The following is a 22,229-nucleotide window of genomic DNA, read 5'->3' on the forward strand; positions in this document are numbered from 1 at the left end:
AAATCAGACGTATTTAAGGAAATACGATACTTATCTTGGTTTTTTCCCCATTTATATTTCTAAAATAAAACTCAATGAAAACGTGAGTGCCCGTTGAATATTTATTTATAACCCAAAGAGAAGAGTTAAAAGTTAGAAGTTTAATATAATTTTAGACAATAATTGCAGTTTGCCACTTTGTTGGATAATTGTTTTTAGTCATCCAAACACATTTTTGCCTGAGATATGCTGCTTCACACCTTCAGATACTTGAAATTAACAACGTAGACACGAGCATTTAAGCAACTTAAACTTACGCCTAGTTCTTGGTAAGTATAAACTTGAGTTCGGACCACTCCCCTTCCATTTCCCAAGAGCCATCTGCAAAATAGAGTCATGAGCAGAGTCAGCGGCAAGAACGAGAAAAAGCTTCCAAGTTGCTTTTTGTTCGAGGCAGCGGAAATTATTATTAATTGCTTGGAATGCCTGCTGCCTCCTTCCAGAAAACCGAGCTTCAAGCTATGTACATGCTCCATGCTCCCTGCTCCCTGCTCCATGCTGCCTGCTCCATGGTCCGTGTTCTTGGCCAGCCTCTAATGTCTTCCGTTGGCGGGGCCAGAGTTTTTTCTGCCCTCCGCTTTGATACGCTGCCTTCCAATCATTTCGATGACGCAAAAAGCCGCTCTGTGGCCAAAAACTGGCCCCGAGTTCTTGGCCCCGAAAACTGAAAAACCAAATGAAAAAAAAAACAAAAAAACCGATCTGAGCGTTGTCAGTTCTGTGTGGGGTAAATGCGTTGGATTGCCGCGGATTATTTGGACTACGGTTACGTGTACGACTACGACTATGAGTACGAATACCATTTGGAGTACTAGGCACAGGGGGTTATTGGCCTTGGCCAGTCTGACAGTTGGCGTGGGTAAACAGTTGCGAGATTAGCGCTGTGCGGCCAAGCGTGCTCAGATGGTCGCCTTCTGCCAACAAATGCAATTGCAATTGCAGCTCCAGCAATTGTGCAGCACAGAAAGCAAGCAGAAAGGGGCAAATTTGCCAGCGAATCCAACAGTGCTATCCGCGGGCGGAGGCACCAAGCGTAAAGTTGAAAGTGGAGTGGAGCATTCAGCTGCACTGAGAACAATGGGGGGTGGCTTACTAAAACAGGGATAGAGAACCCGCTAGAACAAAATTGATTACATTGTTATTATACTATTATTATGATTATGAAGATTTGGAATTCAACATTGAGTTGATGCTTATTTTTCATTACCCAAATGTAAATCTAAATCGATGATTGATATTATGAGACTTACTCCTTTAAAAAACATTAGATCTGGATCGTTTTTTTTTAAAGTTCACCTGGTCGAGGTGTGGGTGTCTGGAAGCTCCTGACTACGGTGCTATCCACTGGGACGGTCCCCGAACAACAAAAGCCAAACAACGACAGACTGGCAAAGAAGGTGAACGACTCTCCCTAATTAAGTTTGAATGACGGAACGAAAATGTTGCAAAAAGGTTGAGGAAAAACGTTGCCGTTGCAGTGATTTCGCGGAGCAATTGTCGGATTTTTGAGGAACGCTTTTCCACGGGGACTGACCCATGGAAAAACTGGCGACTTCGCCGCAAACAATTGAACTTTGAGGCAGGGGAAAAGTCTCATGCAAAAGCTCTAGCAGCCACCTAAGATACTGGTCTAATGAAGCCTTTTGTATATGGCTTTGTGTGTTTATTACTCGGAAAATGTCGGTAGGATCTAAGTTTTCCCAATTCATGGAAGTTACTCTATAACGTTCTCTGCAACCCAAGTATCATTTTCAATTAGAAAACTTTTCTCTGACTTGCGCAAGATTGGAAAACTCTGCTAATATACCAACAATCAATGTGCTTTTCAAAATCAAGTGGTTATAAGGTGAACTCCCGTTCTCTTGCAAATAAAGTTACCTATTTCATTGGAAATTATCTGAATGAGTTGGCCAAGAGTGACCCAATTGCGACCCCCCGTACCACGCTTTCATCACCAACTTATCACTGGCAATTGGCAATCTGGCGAAAGTGTCTCAACTGCTGCGCCATGCAACATGGAATCGCAATCCGATCCACCATCGGCCCCATATCAAACTCCAGACCCAGACCCATACCCAATACCAAACCCAAACCCATACCCAGTTGGCTTATCGATCGAGCTGCTTGTTCTTTGTGTTGCCCAAAATTGTTTATTTACTTTGACACGTTCAGTTGGCGTCTGCGATTGCTGTCGCTGCTGCGGCGGAAAAATCAAATAAAACTGGCCCGCGTATTTCCGTAAACGAGGCTGCAACTTGCCCCTTTTGGAGTCTTCGTTGGCCATCGTCTGCTCGATCAGTTGGTAATTTGTTTATGGCAACAGTTGCCTCGATTAGAAGTCAGCGTTGACAGCACCATGAATGATTAAGTCTTGGAAGACATGGCGACATGTGTGGCAGCAGTTTTTGTGTGTTTTGAGTTTGTTTGTTGCTCCTCCTCACCCGTCGCCGCCGCCGCCGCCGACTCGTGGCAATTGGTGGCAACATGCGGCGACATGGCATAGACTGCCACACATTTCCACCCTAATGATTCTGACCCTGAACGAATTTGAAGTGGTTTCGGTCGCCTGCCCCTCGAAGACGTAAACACATCGATGCGGTAGCCTTCGCGTATTTATTTATGTAATTGCACCAAATGAGTTATATGTACATAGTTCATTTGTTGCTGCAGTCGCCTTGGTGGGAGATGCAACCCCAGAACAACTTCTCCCGAATGAGAAAGATGGGGTATATTCATAAATAAAACACGTCTTATTTAGATCTTACAATGAAATTTAAGGGATTCTATTTATACGATTTTTGTCTGGAAATATACTTTGAAATAAAAAGTAGTTAATCACAGGCTTGAAGCTGTTACTTGAAATTATTCTTTAGAATTTCAATCTTTGCTTTAAGTTAAAAAAAAAGTAAAAAGTATCTAGATAGTTCGATCTAATGAGCTACAAATGAAAAGGAAGAAACTGTAGAGACTTTCGTCACCTAAAGACTCCAGATGACGGTCTCTCCGGCCATGTCCACGGTGCTCCAACCAAGGGCGTTAGCCACCAGTTGCTGCAGCTGGCGCAGAGGAACACCAGACTTTTCCAGATCGGCGGCCAGGGAGCGGTACTCCTTAAGTTGACGCAGATCGCGCAGCAGCCGCCGGAATTCCGAGCCGCGGATCAGGCGAATGGCGCTCGAGAGCTCCGAGTCGGAGGAGTAGAGTTGCTGGTACATATTCCTCAAGGCGGTACGGGGCAAGGCTTCACGGAGATCCTGGAGCAATCCGCGGACACCCGGGCGACGGTTGGGCAACTTAATGGTCGGTGGGTCGGAAATGTGTAGGTCGAGGAACACGCGCACGTACTCCGCGTAGTAGGTGGGATCCAATTTAAGTCGCCGACAGACATAGTCATGGAGCAGCTGGTGCTGCTTGGTGGCCTTCAGCAGCTGCACTTGCGTTTTGAAGTTATCGCTGCGGAGCAACTTGATCAACTCTTGAACCTGGGGATCCTCAACGCCATTCGCCAGGATGTTCTTCAGTGTGGCAGCAGGCAAAAGTGGGCGAGCTACGCGGACGAGGTTGGTGAGTCCACGCTCAGCATTGGTGGGGCACTCCTTGTTCTCCTTGGGCTGCAGGACGAGATCCAACGTGTCTTTGGGCGTGGAGTTCTCGGCAGTGGCTGCGGTGCCAACTGGCTTTTCGGTCACTTCCCGTGCGAATCGTACATGCTCCTGCTCCTCCCAAACGGGCAGCCAGTTGATCTTGTGCGCATTCATTTCAATCTCCTCATCGGTCTCCGCAACTATGCCGGGTAGCTCTTGAGATTCATCTGGAAAGCCATCGACAATGTAAGTGGTGGTGCTATCGGAGAGCTCCTGGAAATAGATATTATAGTAGGGATGCCATTTTAAGTGGAAAGATAACGAAAAATATTTTTTAAAATCAGACTCTACATATGTAGACAATTATTTTTATGTTCAATGATTGTGCAAGGATCAGTCTCACCTGGGGCTCCACGACCGATTGTCCTGCGACCAAAAGCAGGCAGAAACTGAATATGACCACCAATCGATGCATTATGAAATCAATGCGAAACTGTGCCTCCTTTCGTCGTTGTTTTCTCCTTTTATAGCACGAGAAGCACTTTATCTGCTATTTACCCAATTCATATTTACTTGAAAAATTTCACAGGCAAATACTCGCATTCAGAGCAAAGAATCAACAAGAACACACCGTACCCAAAATAAAAAGTGGAACGACCTTGTCGGGAGCTCATCAAAGAAAGCTCATCAATCTTTCATATTGTCCCACCACCATGGCCGAATTCCATCGTAAAACACAGTTTGCAGTGGAATAATCAGTGTTTTTTTTTTATTGCTAGGATTTGTGAAGAGCCCTCACATTTTATACGACTTCCTTCCAGTTCGATTATAAACATACCCTTTTACTCTACAATTTGGGGGGTATTCAAAAATCCTAATAGTTTTATCATTTAAATATGGTCAAATTTAAAAATCCACATCAACACTTAACCACTCACTCAGGCACATGGGCGATAAAGCTGAAATATCCTTGGCCATTGTATAAGCAATTGCCATCAATCTTATGGCCCGTTGAGATTTCACTAGGCATCGAGGCCAACAAGTTAGCTGCCCCATAAAATCCCTTATATCCCATAAAAATCTTCACCAAAACACAATCAACTGAAATTTTATGTTAATCCCAAAAGCCCCGGCAACCTGAAGCATCTTCTTGCTCGATTGGGACTCGCTCCGCCAAAGGATGAATATTCATGTCTTACGGGAATGTGGAGGCCGGAATATCCTTGGCCGCCGCCCGGGGTCTTGCCAATTTCGATACGCAAATGTTTCGCTCATTGTCAACAACAGCGTCGTGATGAAGTGGAGGACTCTGGGGCGAAAAATAAAAGTTATTCGTTCCGACAGAAAGGGGGAAGCCCCGCCTAATGAGTCCCCCATGAATGCTGTGCAAATGATTTTTGGGGTTACACTTTTAAATTTTCCGGAAACGCCTCGAGCAGCATATGCGGTCCTCGGAAAATTCACTTAAAAATCCACTTAAAATTTTGCTGGGTATTGCACTTCACCTTTAAAGGAAGATTAAGCGGATGAAATAGGCTGATGTCACTTTACTCATAAGAGTTTGTATGTAAATAGAATGTTCGCGCCAACTTCACGAGTTTTTTTTTTTAGTGCGCTATCAATCTACCGAATATCATTTTACTGGTCTACCCCTTCTTGGCACCTGAGATATTGTTCCCGTTTTTGTCAGTTGTAGGGGGCCTCTATTTATAACTGAAACGGAAAAATCCATTAGAATATTGCCGCAGACAAAGGACTTTCCCCACAACCCTGCCCCACAAATCGCGGTGGGGGGTTTGTCGGGCGGGAAAGTGCGCAAAGTACCTGTCTGGGTGGGAAGATATAATACCTGGAGAAGTGCCAATCCCAAACGCTTTCCCACATAAACAAGCATTAGGGAACTCCGAGCTTAGCTTATGTGGCTGGCTGGCTAGCTGGAAAACTGAAGAGGACTGTGGGAGCGGGTGGATACGGGCAGTCACGCAAGGGGTCAGTGGGCGTGGCGGGGCCAACGCCCAAAGGTAAACTATTTTTGGGGAGCGAGGCAGTTGGTCATGGGGATAACTACTAACTAAATATTTAGCACGACACGCCTTTATTCTTTTGCACCCCTAATTGATTCAAAAACGAAATTTTATCCGCATTAAAATGGGGAGACACAGCGAATTGGTTTCGGGTACAGGGAAATTAGATCAGAAGGACGTGCGTGGCATTTAATGGCCTTACCAATCAATCAATCCCAATAAACTTACAGCATTCTCTGCCACAAATGAGTCAGCAAATAGCATCATTATCAACGCATGAAGTTCGCCATCGGGTGTTCGTTCAATCAATATGCAAATAAATTTGTTGTCATATCCGACAGCTATCTGTTGATGCTGACAATTATAACAACTGTAAGTACAAACACAAATATTAATAACCCCTAGCCAGAATCAATAAAGAATCTCACACTCATGCGAATATTGGGCGAGAGAGAAATTTGGAAATTAATGGCCAATGGCCTAAGAATACCAATTGTTAGCCGAGATGCGAAAGCACTCATATAATATTATTAACAATAATGAACTTAATTATGAGCACACATGAACATTAAGTAAGTGCTAATTAAGTATCAATTTAGATGCTAAGTTTATGAGATAAATCAGTTTAGTTCTATTAAACTGTTGCCATTAGTTTAGTAAGCGATCTAATATATACAATCTGAAGATAAGCACATCGTTGGCGACATACAAAAGATTTTGTATTAAATAAAAATAATAAAATGAAGTAGATTAATACAAATCGGTCTTGTTTATTTGCTTATCAGTACAGTTGAATTTGAAATGCCAAAGCTAGACCGCCGATCATAATTCAAAATGCAGCACTGGCGTTTGGTCTTAATGAGCACTGGCTGCGGTGGTGGAAAATGTGAACAGCTGATACCACTGGCAGCGCTACGCAACACTCGACAGAATAACGAAAAGAGAGTACAGACGAAAAGCTGGAGAAAATTTGGTTCATATTTTCATACGTGAAACAAGATGTAAAACGAGTGCATTTAGGGCCCAAAATAGTGAAAACTCACACGGGAAACACAATGCTAGCGACGGATAGCAAAAGTAAGTGACGGCTGCACGAAATAAGCCGGAAAAGTGCATGTGAAAATTTTCAAATTCGACCTATCTGCTGGTTTGTTCAAGGGTGGGTGGCGGGCAGAGAGGCCGAGTGAGAGTACGCGAGAGAGGAAGAAAAATCAATAAAATTGTCGTGAGGCGCGATTGACTGGAGCAAAACAAAGTGCGACACGAAAGAGAGCGCTAAGCGGACTACGAAAAAGCAACAACAGAGCGGCCGTTAGCTGAACCAAATGCGTTGGCAGAAAAGAGAGGTCAGATAGTCGGTAGTTTCAAAGGGAGTTGGAGTAAACAAACAAGTGCGCAATAAGTAAACCAAGAACAGCTGTCTCGCACAAAATGTAAATATTTCCCGAATATATGGAATAATAACCACTATCGGTTAATCGCTTGCTCGCTATGTAGGCGTACGAATCGAATCGAGTCGGCGACAGAGGCAACGTTCATTCACTCGCGAAAAGTTAATACTCGCACCGAATACAATGATCGCACTTTTCGTGTGATTCACCTCCAGCGGCCGCTAATTAAGGCGGCGGCAGCAGAAATAGAATAGCTGCGAAAACAAGCCATAACGCCAACTGCACTGTGCGCGGTTGTGATTTGGAAGCCACTCAATTGAAAGTGTCAGTGCTGTGCAAATAAATCGCCAAAATATCTCACCTCCAATGTTCAAAAGATACAATATCTACAATAAGCACAGGTTCTATGGAAACATATGTTTAAATGCGAAGCGACACGTTTTGAACTGAAACCTGCATGAAAGTGGGAAAGTTCATTAAACTACAGCAGTAAAAAGTTTCAAAATACTATGAAATATCTTTTTACACCTTTATCGAATAATATATAATCTTTTTAAACGGCATAACATTGTAAACAAGTGAATCACCATTATTAAAACACATGTAGAAAGTGCCACCCCCTTGCAAAAAAATCAATGACATTCCTCATAGTACAGCCATTAGATTAGTCTTATATTTTGTATTAAGTCAACTTAATTTTCTCTCTTTTAGATTAATCTTACCGCAAATCAACAAACACAAAGATGAATGTAATGCGTAAGCTGCGCGGAGCGGCCAGCGCAGGCAGCGTCAGCGGCAGCAGTAGCGGAACCTCGACGGCGAACAACAGTTCACCAGGGAGCAGCAGAACGGATGCTGGTGCACCGACCGCTGCAAATGGACGGAATGCGGAGGAGGCGCTGATGGACGCCCGCGTCCAAGTGAGCCTCACCACGCTAAAGAAGCTATTCAACGAATACACTCATCCGCGGGAGCCGCTGAGCGAACAGGAGCGCGATGACAAGCTCTACGAGATGCTGCCCCTCTTCTGCAAAGTGAGTGAATCAGTCGGTATGGAGGAATAGGCCACTAACTCCCCATTCTTACAGGTCTTCAGCAGCTGTCCGTCAAACGACATGAGCGAAAAGTTCTGGGACGTGGTCGCCTTCTGCCAGCAAGTGTCCCGTCTCATGGTCAGCGAAATCCGCAAGCGCGCCTCCAACCAGAGCACAGAGGCGGCATCCATTGCCATAGTCAAGTTTCTCGAGGTGGAAACCACCGAGGAAACCAGCAGCGGATGGATGCTTTTGGCTACCCTCAATTTGTTGGCCAATGGAGACGTATCTCTCATACAGGTATGTTTCATTTATAAACTGCTATAGTATCTTATGGTAAAAATACATCGACGTAATCAAAACAAAAAATTTCAATAGCTACAATTTTCGTTAGGGAAAGTCGTCATCAAATTCACGAAGTTTTCTCAGTTCCAGGCTTCAAAGAGAATTCGATGTGTGAGTTCGTAGCTTCTTCATTTGTAATATTTGGGTTGGCTGCATCTGGAACTTGTTGTTCCTTTTCTCCCGCATCGCTTGGCTTATGGACCAATTCAGCATTGCTTAAAGTTCTGAGCCGAGAATAGCTAGAGCCCTGTTCTACCAGCAAAATCTCCGATTTCTCCCTTTTCTCAGTGTCCGCCCACATGGAAGATCGCCGGGCTAGCTTCCGATCCATTTGAATGGGTTTCATTGTGGCCTCGCTGTTCTCACTTGACCGAGTTGAAACAAGGCTAACAGTGCTCCTGTCCTCGATTTTGGCCCACAAGCTCGAGGAATCGCTGGAGCCGCGCCAGGCTGAAGCAGACCTGCGCATCTTATTGGCCTGCTCTTCCATGTACACACTGTACTCCGTGTCCACCGGTGTGATATCCGATTCACTGGTGGTTATTGTTGGCGTTGATAGAAAACTCTCGTCACTCTCGATCTGATGCAGCGAAAAGAACTTTTTACGCGCATCCCCAATGAACTGCCACATGCGGACTATAAAGTGCGGCTGCTCCACCTCCGCGTTCGGCCGGAAGTACAGGATCTGAGAATTGGCCAACTTATAGTAGCACCTGCAGCATTTGCATAGAAAGTCGTCCACTGGCTTGGAAAGCACAAATAGCCCGGTTGAACCAGACTCTGTTCCCTCAAAGTACTTACGGCCAGTCGCCTGACGTTTCCAGTCGCCGGGTTCCATGCGCATCAGCAGGTCGAACACGTGGAACATGTGCATCAGGTACATGGTGCCAGTAACCAGCGCAGCGATGCTCTGCTGCTTGCAGTGCGCAAAGTGCGGATGTTCCAGATACTCGATGGTAGAATTGATGAAGGCCAGGTGAGGGTCCAGCATGGCGGTGCGCATTATCAGCACGCCGCAGAAATAGTGCGACAGCACGGCACTCAGTGTGAGCAGGAGCTGGGAGGAGAGCACCGTACTCCTAGCCAATAGCAGTCGGAACGCGCCTAGAGCGGCGAGCGCCGTAAAGGACGAAAATGTGGCACAATATAGGATCACATGAGGAGTACGCTCTGGCCAGTAGGATGAGCCGCGTATGTGGAAAAACATACAAACACTGCCCAGCAACACCTCGATGAGTTTAAAAAACACCCAAACCTGGTTCATTTCACAGACGTATTCTAGTTTAAAATGGTTTAGATTTAGTTTTGGCAACAGATGAAAAAGGTTCTGCGGGAAAAGTTGTATCTCAAAATACAAAACACCGCCGGGGCTGCGGGCTTAAATTAAGATGTTAAATCTAAACTAACTAAGCAATTCTAATATTGCTGCATTTCAGGTCATGACTGCTGCGGCGGTTCCCTCTACTTTAGTGAAGTGCTTGTACTTGTTCTTCGACCTGCCCATAGTTGAGGACGATGAGCCTTCAGCTGACGGTGGAGCAGTAAGTGAGTTTAATGCCCATGAAAGGCGGACGCTTCTGCAGAAGGTGTTTGTGCAGCTGCTGGTCAAGCTGTGCTCGTATCCGTATCCCGCTGAGGAACTAGCTCGCATGGACGACTTGACGCTGCTATTCTCGGCCATCACATCGCCATGTCCCATCCACAATATTGTATGGCGCAAGAACGCAGCTGAAATCCTGACCACAATATCAAGGAATGGCCTAACCGATGCCGTAGTTAGCTATATACATTGTAAGTATGGTGGACTTAATCATTATGACTAAATATTCTTAAAATGTTTCTTAATTTAGCCAAGGGCTGCATGGCACTTTGCGTGGACAATATGCAGCGCCTGACGTTTGGAAATCCTTTGGAGATCGTTGAAATGTTCGTCACCGTGTTCTGCTTTCTCAAGGACTCCAGTCAGGTATCCCAGATTTTGATGGATGATTTTCGTGCATCTCAAGGTTACGTGTTTCTCAGTGATTTTCTACTCAAGTAAGTACAATAGTTCTTTTTTTAAGCACTTCTTAATATTCATATTAATTTTTAGGTTTGACAACAATCGTAGCCAATCATTGGAGATTCAAGCGGCCATTCGAAATCTGGTACTGATGATCTCTTCGTTGTGCATGTGTGGCTTTTACGAGCTTCGACCGCCAGCCTCGCAGTTTAATACGGCTTTCAAACTGCAGAACTTCCAGCTCCCACAGGCCACCTCACGAGAGACATGCGTGCGAAATGTGTACGCCTTCCAGGTGCTGCAGAACGTGTTCCTTAAGTCAACGACGCCTGCGCTCTGCTGCACAATACTGGACGCCATTTCGCGGGTGTACCACTCGGAAAATGCCAACTACTTTATCCTGGAATCGGAGCAAACGCTTAGTTCGTTCGCAGAGCGGATACACATGAAAAGCCCGCAAATACAAGAAAAATTCTACGATCTGCTGGAGTTCATTGTCTTCCAACTGAACTTCGTGCCGTGCAAGGAGCTGATCAGCCTTTCGCTATTGCTCAAGCACAACCAGTCGACGTCCTGCAGCATTCTTTGCTTGAAGACACTGTTAAACATTCTCCGGCACAACGCTGTATTTAAAGATGTCTACCGCGAAGTGGGGATTCTGGAGATCTTTGTTGGCTGTCTAACACGCTATGCAGCTCATGTGCAGAAAATAACCAAGGGAGATGAGTCAGTGGTGGTGGAGCTGGAAAATGAATCCGAAGAAGAACTGTTCGACACACTAGGAAAGCATGTTCTGGAGGCCCTCACCATGCTGCTGGGAGGTGGTGCCAGCAACAATGCCCAACTATTTCGTGAGTACGGTGGCGCCAAGTGCGTCCATGAGTTGGTGAAGTTCAAGCACTGCCGACCGCAGGCTCTCGGAATCGTAAGGGAGCTAATCCTGTCCGCAGGTGGAGACGACGACATGCTGCACATACTCTCACTGATGCACAGCGTCAGCCCACTACAAGTGGAGTTTAAGATTCAGATACTAAACATGTTGCTCGGCTGCCTAAAGGACTCTCATCGCACACGGACCGTATTCCGCAAAGTGGGCGGATTCGTTTACGTGACCAGTGTATTTGTGTCTCTGGATGGCAGCATGGCCCTCCCTCAACCGGACATTCCACAACAGGATCTCATTCTGCTGCTGCAAATAGTCTTCCAGACTCTAGCCACCGCTATGAGATTTGAACCGGCCAACGCCAAGTTCTTTCACCAGGAGATTAGCAGCAGCTCATTGTGCGACACACTTCGTCTGCTGGGATGCTTTGGTGGATCGAGTGCGTTACAGGACTACACGGGCACCTACGAGCCGCAGCAGTCGCTCCTCAAGTATTATCATGAGATTTTCAGCGGTGATATTCTAAGCGTCAGGTAAGTTTAAAGCCTCCTCCTTAGATTAATATTTTTAATCAGTTAATTTTATTCACTTCCGCAGTTTCTCTGAAGACGTTCCATACCCGCTGTCATACGTGTGCATCGTATTTCGGCTACTATACAGTATTGCCCTAGATAATTTTGAGGCTCCAAATCTAAGCGGCATTATTACACTCTTCAGCGATCCTCCGACAACTTTGCGATCGCCGAGTAAAGAGCTGGCGCCACCCGTGCATCCCAGCCAGCTGAATCTCACGCAGCCCAGTCCGGAGCCTAGAATAGTGCACCCAGGTGTGGTTCTTTGCATGCTTCAGCTGCTCCCCGCCGTGGAGTACGACATGGCTCCTTTACAGGCGGTGCAACTGCAAGTATATCTAAGCGAAATCATCAAGTCCTTGGTGCGAAGCGAACGCAACCAGCAGATAATGTGTGACCACGGTCTGGCAGAGAAACTGCTTAAGCTGACGCGAAGAGCCCTGGCGGAGGAGTCGCATCCGTTGCACGTGCCAATGCAGTACATTCTGGAGCGTCTTGCCGCTCAAGCATTGCAACCTACCGAATTGCGCCAGTTCCTGCGGCTGGGTGAGCCGCTCTCGTGTGCGGATATAGATCTTCAGCAGCCATACAAGCTGGGTGGGCCCGTTCCGCTGACTCGTATCAAGACTCTGGTGTCTATGACAACGCCCCGTGACTTCCGAGCCCATGGTTCGAGCACGCTCCCTCCGTTCGTGGAGCTGGACATGTCCGCCGAGGGATTCGGTTGCTTGTACCTGCCTTCATTGGCGCCACAGGCAACGGCCACCGCTGGAGGAACCATCGATGCAAACAGCATTGGTGGCATCGGGGCTGGCGATCGCATCTTTCCACCACAAACTGGACTCACATACTCCACCTGGTTCTGTGTAGAAAAGTTCTCAGATCCCAAGACGGACCCTCACTGTGTTCGGCTTCTTACTTTGGTTAGGACCATCCACAATCCACGAGAGGAAAACTTAGCATGTTTATCCATTTTGCTTTCCGCACGGGACAAGGCGATCGTCGTCTCGACGCAGGAGACGTTGGTCACACCCAGAAAAAGTATGTAATATCACCGAAGTCTCTTTAGACTCATTAATAAAATGCTAATCTTTCCAGGTATTGGTGACTGGGAACCCGAAGGATCGGATGACGGTATCGCTCGCATATGGTGTCCTGATCTTTTGCACGAAGGTCAGTGGCACAACCTGGTCGTTGTACTCAACAGGGCTGTGCTGAAAAATTCGAGTCTGTTCCTCTATTTGGACGGGGTTCCAATGCATACTCAAAAGCTGCACTATATTGCCCAGCATCCCGCAGCAGGAAACGCCAGTTTGACGTCGCCCACACAGATTTTTGGATATATCGGTACGCCACCAATATGGCGGCGTTACTCACGTCTCTGTTGGAAGCAGGGCGTTTGTCACCTTATCGAGGATGTGCTAACGCAGCAAACAGTTCAGACAATATACCAACTGGGGCCTCACTACATGGGCTCTTTGCAAGCTCCGCAACTTGGCAAGCAGTCGGAGTCATTGGCGCCTTTGGTGCCAGAGGATCGCGTCCTCCTGGGTCTTAATGCTAAAGCGGTGTCCAAGCTGACACTAGTCAAAATCCGCAAAGTTTACAGCCGAGCGGACAACAAAAGCATTGCCAAGCAGCTAAACATGAACTCGCACGAGAATGCTACGCCCATAAAGTAAGTTGTACCTCTGGCTCACAAGGATTAGTCTCATATCTGTTCATCTGTTCTTTCAGAATTCTTCACAACTCTGCAGGGCATCTTGCAGGAGCTGGACGCTCCCTTGGCGGCGTGGTCGTCGGTTATCTGGGCGTCAGAGTATTCAGTCCACATCCCGTCTCAGCCATGATCGACACAGTTGGTGGCTGCAACGTGCTCCTCGGTATCATCGCCATGGCTCAAGACGTGGAATCCCTATACGCAGGTGTCAAAGCTTTGACCTGCGTGGTGCGAAGCAATCGCGCCGCTCAAGCCGAGATGGACAGAAAACGATGCTACCAGACATTGGGCATGTTCTTTAAAAAGAAAAAACATCTGCTAAACTCGCACATCTTGCACCTGACCTTTGGTCTAGTAGGCACGGTTAACAGCGGACAAGACATGTCGGCTATTCCAAATGTGACAGCCTTCCAAGATCTTTTGTGTGATCTTGAGATTTGGCATAATGCACCAAACGGACTTCTGCGCTCCCTGCTAGAACATCTATTGGAGCTAGTGGTCGAGTCCAGTGACAAGAAGCAGAACGTGAAGATCATGCGCGACCTCCAGCTTCTAGTGAAATTGCTGCACATCATTACCCAAATCCAAGACCACTCCACACGAGAAATTCTCTTCAGTCTGCTGGAGACTCTACTGGGCGGTCAGCCGAGGCACACCGATCTACTGCTTTTCGGTCAGTATGTGGCGGCCAAGTTGCCACATGCCCATTCTGGAGGCTTGGAACGCGCTGTGCTGCTGCCCAGCATGAAAAATCCTGCCGAGGATCAAGACGGTGGCGTGGCCCAGAACATATACCTACGTAATCGCTGTCTATCGCTGCTCCACGGACTGCTATTCACACCGCGAAACACCGTGAACTATGTAATCTGCGACGACATTTCCAAAACATTGGGCATGGATTGGTTGCTACTCTTCATGCAACCGCACGTCCACTTCACCACTGTAATCATTGCAGTGCGCATCCTGGTCGTAATCTGTGCTAACGAAAGTTTTCTTGTGCGATTCCGGGATGCCACCCACAACGGCGGTTATCTTCGGTTTACCGAGATGGTCTCTCAGCGAAAGATGCTGGGACTCGGTGCCCAGCAGCTTAACCAGCGACCAACGAATGGCACTGGTACAGTCATTGTGGCCACCCCACAGAATACCATACAACATCTGCCCACGCAGATCGCAGGAGAGGTGCGAGCAGCGGCCTTAAACATACCAGGTGCGTACCTAAATAAAGTCGAAGCAGCGTGGAAAATATAAATATTTTTATTTTTCATCCACATTTTAGGTTTCCAGCTTCTTGAATGGCTAATGAATCATCACCTGGACGTTCCGGAGTTGTACTTCCTAATCACCGCCCTGATTATGGGACAACCTGTAAAGGTGTTGGCTACTGAGCACACAAAGTTCGATCTTGACCGCGTCTGGTCGTTCCTCTGGGGAGCTCCTGTGTCAGCCAACACACAGCTACCAAAGCTCAACATTTGTCCCGAGGGCGTATGCGTACTCCTGGCAATGGTGCGGGGAATCGTTCATGGTGGAGAGTGCGCTCCATGGCTGCACAGCCACCCGGAAACAATTATCCAGCTCCTGTTTAGCTTGTACCAAAACCTCACCGACTTTGCGCCTGTGATGATGACGGGCGATGTGGTCACCTCGCTAGTAGCTGTGCTATTTCCGTTGGCATCTCGTCCTGCTGACTCTGAGCCAAACAGTGGAGCATCGACACCCACAGACGATACGGGAAGCAGCTTTGCTTTGCCACCGCCGGAAACACTTCATGGAGCTCCGCAGCCCAAGCTAACAGCTCATCCGGTGTGTAATTGCATTATCGACTTCCTGCGCGTTATTGTCGTGGACTCTCTCGGCCTCAACATGCAGGGTAAACCTACTCCGGTAATCGATCTCGTGCTGGACGCAGCACCAGAATCGGCTGAACTACCCCTCCAGGTGCAGTATCAGACCCAGATAATTATCGCCCTAATGGATCACCTACTGGCCGCCGACGTGCTTGTAGGCGAACAGGCAGCACTCCCGCTGGTGCCTCTCTTGCAGAGCCAAATGCAATACATCGCCCCAAACGTGTTTTACCTGACCGCCCGCATCGTAGATAAACTATGGCAAGGTTGCCTCGCCCGCAATCCACACGACATTTTCGATTTTGTCATAAAACTGATCGTACAGGCGAAGCGTCGGTCGTCCTCGTTGTCATTGGAGCATCTTCATCACTCGCTGAACCGCAGCATCCTCTTCCTGCTTTCCCGACCCACCGATGACTCGCGAGCTGACCAGATGAGCGTGCTGGAGGCACTGCACAAGATCATTCAGCACCGCCTGCTTATTTTCGGAGCGGGCAACCACGAGTTGGAATTCATTGGCTGCCTCACATACTGTTTGCTGCAGTTGACTGCCGATATGAAAATTATATTGGAGCCGGCAACCAGCCGAAACACTACATGGCACGTAAATCCGCAGACGGAGACGGCAGAGCCCAAGGATGAAGATCTCAACCAGTTACAGGGTCGGAATCTGATCGTTGGCGCTGCTTTTCGAGTTTGGGAGGAGCTATACGTATGCAAGAAGCCTGCCATTGAGGAGGTATTTAAAGTCTCCCTAACATCCCCACCGCCGAACTCCAAAGCACCTGATCTGCAGACCACGCGAGAGCAGGTCATGGAGCTGGCCTCTAAACTATGGTTCAATTATGTGGAGGCAGAACGTAAGGCCACATATCGTGCGCCCTGGGAGCTGCACACCCAGATCCAGTCCAAAATCCAGAAGGTTACTGGGGGACTGTCCCGTTTGACTAGCAGAACAAAAACCAAAAAGGAGGAGCTGGTACGAACCAGGTCGACCTTAACTCGCGAGGCAGCCTATGAGTCCACCGGCATCCATGTGCAGCTGATAAAGGATCTTTTGGATTTGCGTGCGAAGCAGTACCAGCAGATGTTGCAGCATACTCAGCGCTACGTCTATCAGGACTGGGTGCAGTCGGAGATGGAGCTTACCCGGGAGCGCGGTCTGTGGGGTCCCACTGGCAGCTGCTCATTGGATAAGTGGATTTTAGACACCACCGAAGGACCCCACCGTATGCGCAAGAAAACGATGCGTAATGATGTCTTCTACCTGCACTATCCATACAGACCGGAGTTGGAGCTGGCGGACAATCGGCAGCTGAAGTACAAGGTGGCCTCCAGTCTAGATAGCAAGACGTACGCACTGCACGGACCGCAGCAGCCACGCATACTGGCCGAGGCGGGGGAGCACCATGCGATGCAACAGCAGAGTTCTCTGGAAGCGGTGCAATCGCATCGGTTGGAGACCAGCAGTTCGACATCAACGCCACCACCCATGGTTTTGCCCAAGCTTGTGGGACACGGATCAACACCCTGTCCACAGGAGTCGGTGGACGGCAATGCTCCAGAGGATGACGAAGAAGAAGAGGATACTTCGATGACCAGCGATAATGAGACGTTTTTGAGGCTACTAGAGGAGCAGGAGAAGATTAGTTTTATGTTCCGTTGTGCAAGAGTCCAAGGTCTAGACACCTTCGAGGGGCTTTTGTTGTTCGGCAAGGAGCACTGTTACATTGTGGATGGCTTTACGTTGTTAAAGAACCGTGAGATTCGTGACATTGACACCCTGCCGCCAGGAGCATATGAGCCAATCATTCCCAACTCGGGTGGAACATCCTCGACAACTTCGCGAGCAGTTAGCCACAAGCTCAGGCAGTGCTCCAAGTTTGCGTACGAGGAAATCCGGGAGGTGCACAAGCGTCGCTACTTGCTTCAGCCTATCGCTCTAGAAGTATTCTCTGAGGATGGGCGAAACTATCTTTTGAGTTTTCCCCGCAAGGTGCGCAACAAGGTTAACCAGCGGTTTCTGGCTCTGGCCACTGCGCTGAACGACAACGCGCAGCAGTCCGTGGCGGGTCAGAAGCGCACGGCCAGCGTGGAGCAAACAGCTGGCATCTTCAGTGGACTAATAGGCGAGACATCGGTGACCCAGCGATGGGTGCGCGGTGAGATCTCAAACTTTCAGTACCTTATGCATCTGAACACACTGGCCGGACGCAGCTACAACGACCTGATGCAGTACCCCGTATTTCCCTGGATCCTTGCCGACTACGATTCCGAAGAGTTGGATCTGACAAACCCGAAAACATTCCGAGACTTTTCGCGCCCAATGGGCGCCCAAGCCGAGGAACGTCTGGAACAGTTTCAGAAGCGCTTCAAAGAGTGGGACGATCCGCACGGGGAGACACCGCCATACCATTATGGCACACATTACAGTTCTGCGATGATCGTGTGCTCGTATCTGGTGCGGCTAGAGCCTTTTTCGCAGCCATTCCTCAAGTTGCAGGGCGGACACTTCGACCTTGCGGACCGCATGTTTCACAGCATAAAGGAGGCGTGGCTATCTGCCTCTAAACTAAACATGGCCGACGTCAAGGAACTCATTCCGGAGTTCTTTTACCTGCCCGAGTTTCTCAGCAATTTCAACAACTTTGATCTGGGTACCAAGCAGAATGGGGAAACCCTCAACCACGTTATCCTGCCGCCATGGGCCAAACACGATCCCAGAGAGTTCATCCGGCTGCACAGAAGTGCTTTGGAATGCGACTATGTCAGCCAGCATTTGCATTTGGTAAGCTTTCTAGATAATAATCATTTAAGTGGATAATATAACAAGATGTATTGCAGTGGATTGACTTAATCTTTGGCTGTAAGCAACAGGGACCAGCCGCCGTTGACGCAGTTAATGTGTTTCATCATCTTTTCTACGAGGGAAACGTGGATATCTACAAGTAATAAGCACATTCATTATTCTCTGCTTGCATATTAGCTAACTATATTTCCCTTGTTATTTGACAGCATTGATGATCCGCTCAAAAAGAATGCGACAATTGGGTTCATTAACAATTTTGGTCAGATTCCAAAGCAGCTATTCAAAAAGGCGCATCCTGCGAAAAAGATGGGCGGCTCTCGCCACTCGGCTCTAATAGATCCTACATCTCTGATTCAGGGTAATAGCACAGTGCTGCAAACCGACCGCCTGTTCTTTCACAACTTGGACAACCTCAAGCCGAGTCTGCAACCCATCAAGGAGCTGAAAGGTCCAGTTGGTCAGATCTTGCAGCCAGACAAGACGGTGTTTGCTGTGGAGCAAAACAAGGTAATGATGCCGCCTTCGTATACAAAATACATAGCCTGGGGCTTTGCCGATCATTCGCTGCGCATTGGGCTCTACGACACGGACCGGGCATCCTTTGTGTCCGAGGCGTCGGCCCAGAACTCGGGAGAGATCCTGACCTGCGCCTGCCCGAATGCCAAGATGATTGTTACAGCTGGCACTAGTTCCGTGGTGACCATTTGGAAGTTCGATGCGAACCGAAAGAGCCTGGCCGTTAAGCACTCGTTGCATGGACACACCGACGCTGTGACCTGTCTAGCCGCAAGTGCTGCTTACAATGTCATCGTGTCTGGATCGCGGGATGGCACAGCAATCGTCTGGGACATGACACGGTTCACTTTCGTTCGTCAGTTGCGGGGTCATGCTGGTGTGGTGGCGGCCGTTTCCATTAATGAGCTGACCGGGGACATTGCAACCTGCTCAGCCACCTGGCTCCACGTGTGGTCCATCAATGGCGATGCCTTAGCTATGGTCAACACATGTGTCGGCAGCGCGGATCGCATGCAGCAGATCCTGTGTGTGGCCTTCTCACAGATCCGGGAGTGGGACCAGCAAAATGTCATCATAACTGGATCAACCGACGGTGTAGTGAGGGTGAGTATTTGAATATTAGACCATAAATGAAAAATTACATATAATGATCCGTTTTCAGATGTGGTCTCTGGAGCATACACAGGTGCCCATCGATCGCAAATTGAAGCGAGGCACGGAGGTATCTTCGCAGGACAAACCCGACACCGTCTCTTTGGAAGGCAAGGACAATAAGGACGACAAAATGAGCCTAATGAAGCAAATAAAAAGTCTTTCCCAGTCGGAGGAAGAGATGGGTGAGTTATTTAAATTTCTTTTTCTTTGCTTGGTCAAAATAAAAATCTCTATTACTTTTCCTTCATCCGCAGAGATTGTCAAATCCGCATCGGAAAGTAGCATTTCGGAGGCCTCCCAACATAGTCATGGATCGAGTAAGTCGGCTGAGGCAGGTCCTAAGGCTGAAGTGCAGGGTGAACGCAGGAAAAGTTCCATTTCTGGTGCAAAGTCATTGCACGAAATGAAGTCTGCTACAGTGGAAGGCCAGGGCAGCAGCTACGATCCCAAATCCAATGAAGGTATGAATGCTAAAATGTTCGAATGCCTTAAACTAATATCTAACTATTTTCCAGATGAACATGCTATAAGACCGAGCAAATCAGATACAAGCCTCACGGACGGTTTCGTTGTAATAGATAATGACAGGCATAAAGGCGATCAGATTCTTAGAAAGGGTACGTTTTTAATTGTAAATGATTTTCAATATTTATATTTTTATTTCTGTATACTTAGGCTTTAGATGGCAGCGTCAATTAATGTTCCGATCGAAGTTAACCATGCATACGGCATACGATCGCAAGGACAATGCTGAGCCAGCCAGCATAACAGCACTAACCGTGTCCAAAGACCATAAAATTTTATATGTCGGTAAGTGTCGCACAACAAAGTTCTAAAGATATAAGGAATTTAATCAAAATGTTTTGGTATGCTCAAGGTGATGCACGCGGTCGCATCTTTTCATGGAGCGTTACGGAGCAACCTGGTCGCGGAGTAGCTGACCATTGGCTGAAAGATGAGGGAGCAGATCAGTGCGTCAAGTGCCACGTCAAGTAAGTTATTTTTTCCTTAAAATCCAATTGGTTCATTCATTAATATGTTCCCCATAAGATACATATTTAACCCTTATAAATTATCAAAATAATTACAGATTTACACTCTATGAGCGAAAGCATCATTGTCGCAACTGTGGCCAAGTTTTCTGCAACAAGTGCAGTCGCTTCGAGTCGGAAATCTCGCGTCTGCGAATCCTGAAGCCGGTCAGGGTGTGCCAGGCGTGCTACAGTCAGCTGCGCACGAACTCGTTGGACAATTAGGAAAATTATGTGGCATGCGGACACAAGTAACCAAACGAAAGCTATCCATAATAGTGTGTTTAGTTGTTAATGTTAAACGTTAGTTAGGTTTAAAGCTCTTATTTATTCTTTCGGTCCAATGTTTTTTCCAAATCAAGTTATTTTTACTTCAACCAAAGGCTGTTATATGATTTTACACTTTATTTAACATAGTTTAAATCGAATTTTTTATGTAAACAATGAAAGTTGCAATATAATTTATATATTTATTTATAACTATTTATTAAAAATCGCGTTAAATCATAATAAATGTTGCTTATACATACATCGCAAGCATTGACAATTAATAGTTATGTAACGCAGATGTAAAATTATATAAATATTAACTATTTAGTGAGACTTTCGAAGCATATATGACCGACCGACCGACCAGACTACAAAAGTGGTCAGCGCACAAAACGCAAATGATCCCTTGAAGCTTGATGATTCCCGTAGTGTGATACACAGAAAGGCGTCAGTCCACACCAGCTAAATCGATACAAAAAAAAAAGACAAACTAAGCACCGCCAGTTATATCAATTAAATAGTTAACTCAAACACTTCTCTAGCAAATAAAACCAAACACACATCACGAAGGATATCGCCGCACCTTTTGCGGGAACAGGACACGTTTTAGCACACAACAATACAACCTCACACTAAACTAATGGCAAGTAGGATTTCTCAACATTACTTTTAAAGAACATAGAAGTAAAAGCAATTCAAAAATGTATTAGGTGGGTCACGACTTCTAAGAGCAATATATCCTATTGCACATAAATTAAACATGAACTACACAAGGAAAAAAGGGAAAATTTAATGTATAGAAACGAAAAGTGAATGTGCTGTTTTCTGAAACAACTTTCTCAACTTGTAAATTCAGTTTGGAGCTTTAAGCCATTCAAATCCTTCCATCGATTACCACAATAACACCCAAATACTAAATAATTGTAAATATAAAGGTCACATAACAATGAAACACTCTAACTATAAGATAAAAAAATTAGATAAATATATCGGTAGCCATTGTAGAGAAACATTCCGTATTTTGTAGAGAATCTACATGTTGCATTGATAATAATTTACAAATATAACATATGTATGGGTGGCTGTTAATATGTAAATGATGATTGTGGCAGGAGCAACAAATGCAATTCCCTTTCTCCGGTCTGTTAACTCAATTCCCCAATTCTATCCAAGGAATACGAAGCACCAAAGCAAATGTATCTTTATATCCCAAACAAAATATACAGCTCAAAGTTTTCAAATGTGTTAAATCTCAAATCAGAAAGGAACGTGTTACGTAATCAATAACTAGCCAGTTAGTGCAATACAAATAACACCACAACAACCACTGGCAACCTGTACTAGCATACCAACCTACATACATAACTATAAAGAATCGTAAACATAAAAATATATATTTATTGTTAGTGTGTGAGATAGAAAGCATACATATTACGGCATGCGAAGTTTGAAAAATACAATTTAATAAAATGAGCTATGTTAACAACACACAATGCCGCATTTTT

General features: G+C 46.6%; 3 protein-coding genes and 1 long non-coding RNA gene across 6 annotated transcripts; 1 reads left to right on the forward strand and 3 right to left on the reverse strand.

Moving 5' to 3' along the window:
* Nucleotides 1-2,614: 2,614 nt before the first annotated feature.
* On the reverse strand, nucleotides 2,615-4,126 carry CG9021 (uncharacterized protein). 2 transcript variants are annotated; one of them, NM_001298718.1, is made up of 2 exons: nucleotides 4,027-4,126; nucleotides 2,615-3,896 (listed from the first exon to the last, which is right to left on the reverse strand). In NM_001298718.1, exons 1-2 carry the CDS (start codon nucleotides 4,096-4,098, stop codon nucleotides 3,018-3,020), a joined length of 951 nt encoding a protein of 316 aa, NP_001285647.1. In that variant the 5' UTR covers nucleotides 4,099-4,126; the 3' UTR covers nucleotides 2,615-3,017. The 2 variants fall into 2 exon arrangements, with proteins under 2 accessions (NP_001285647.1, NP_608967.1); NM_135123.3 differs by having other exon boundaries at nucleotides 2,796-3,896.
* A 268-nt stretch (nucleotides 4,127-4,394) lies between these two features.
* Nucleotides 4,395-5,687, reverse strand: lncRNA:CR43808 (long non-coding RNA:CR43808). Of its 2 annotated transcripts, none has more exons than NR_073727.1 (2): nucleotides 5,473-5,687; nucleotides 4,395-5,336 (listed from the first exon to the last, which is right to left on the reverse strand). It is a non-coding gene; the product is annotated as a long non-coding RNA:CR43808 (long non-coding RNA). The 2 variants fall into 2 exon arrangements; NR_073728.1 differs by having other exon boundaries at nucleotides 5,448-5,687.
* A 918-nt stretch (nucleotides 5,688-6,605) lies between these two features.
* On the forward strand, nucleotides 6,606-22,213 carry bchs (blue cheese). Its single transcript, NM_135124.2, has 18 exons — nucleotides 6,606-6,724; nucleotides 7,750-8,072; nucleotides 8,127-8,372; nucleotides 9,854-10,208; nucleotides 10,268-10,454; nucleotides 10,510-11,835; nucleotides 11,900-12,915; nucleotides 12,973-13,552; nucleotides 13,612-14,804; nucleotides 14,874-18,232; nucleotides 18,289-18,392; nucleotides 18,460-19,372; nucleotides 19,431-19,605; nucleotides 19,678-19,884; nucleotides 19,939-20,040; nucleotides 20,099-20,233; nucleotides 20,301-20,415; nucleotides 20,514-22,213. Exons 2-18 carry the CDS (start codon nucleotides 7,782-7,784, stop codon nucleotides 20,677-20,679), a joined length of 10,470 nt encoding a protein of 3,489 aa, NP_608968.2. The 5' UTR covers nucleotides 6,606-6,724; nucleotides 7,750-7,781; the 3' UTR covers nucleotides 20,680-22,213.
* CG14000 (uncharacterized protein) lies at nucleotides 8,364-9,726 on the reverse strand. Its single transcript, NM_135125.2, has one exon. It carries the CDS (start codon nucleotides 9,679-9,681, stop codon nucleotides 8,485-8,487), a length of 1,197 nt encoding a protein of 398 aa, NP_608969.1. The 5' UTR covers nucleotides 9,682-9,726; the 3' UTR covers nucleotides 8,364-8,484.
* Nucleotides 22,214-22,229: the final 16 nt, after the last annotated feature.

This window comes from Drosophila melanogaster, chromosome 2L (genome assembly GCF_000001215.4).
Source record: "Drosophila melanogaster chromosome 2L".
Lineage (NCBI taxonomy): Eukaryota > Metazoa > Arthropoda > Insecta > Diptera > Drosophilidae > Drosophila > Drosophila melanogaster.

Bases quoted from the DNA above. Each gene is read 5' to 3' on its own strand.
- CG9021 (NM_001298718.1), bottom strand. From the start codon at position 4,098: ATGCATCGATTGGTGGTCATATTCAGTTTCTGCCTGCTTTTGGTCGCA. The intron at 3,897-4,026 runs GTGAGACTGATC...ATCTATTTCCAG, and splicing joins AATCGGTCGTGGAGCCCCAG to GAGCTCTCCGATAGCACCAC.
- bchs (NM_135124.2), top strand. From the start codon at position 7,782: ATGAATGTAATGCGTAAGCTGCGCGGAGCGGCCAGCGCAGGCAGCGTC. The intron at 19,373-19,430 runs GTGAGTATTTGA...ATCCGTTTTCAG, and splicing joins CAACCGACGGTGTAGTGAGG to ATGTGGTCTCTGGAGCATAC. The intron at 20,416-20,513 runs GTAAGTTATTTT...AAATAATTACAG, and splicing joins TGCGTCAAGTGCCACGTCAA to ATTTACACTCTATGAGCGAA.
- CG14000 (NM_135125.2), bottom strand. From the start codon at position 9,681: ATGAACCAGGTTTGGGTGTTTTTTAAACTCATCGAGGTGTTGCTGGGC.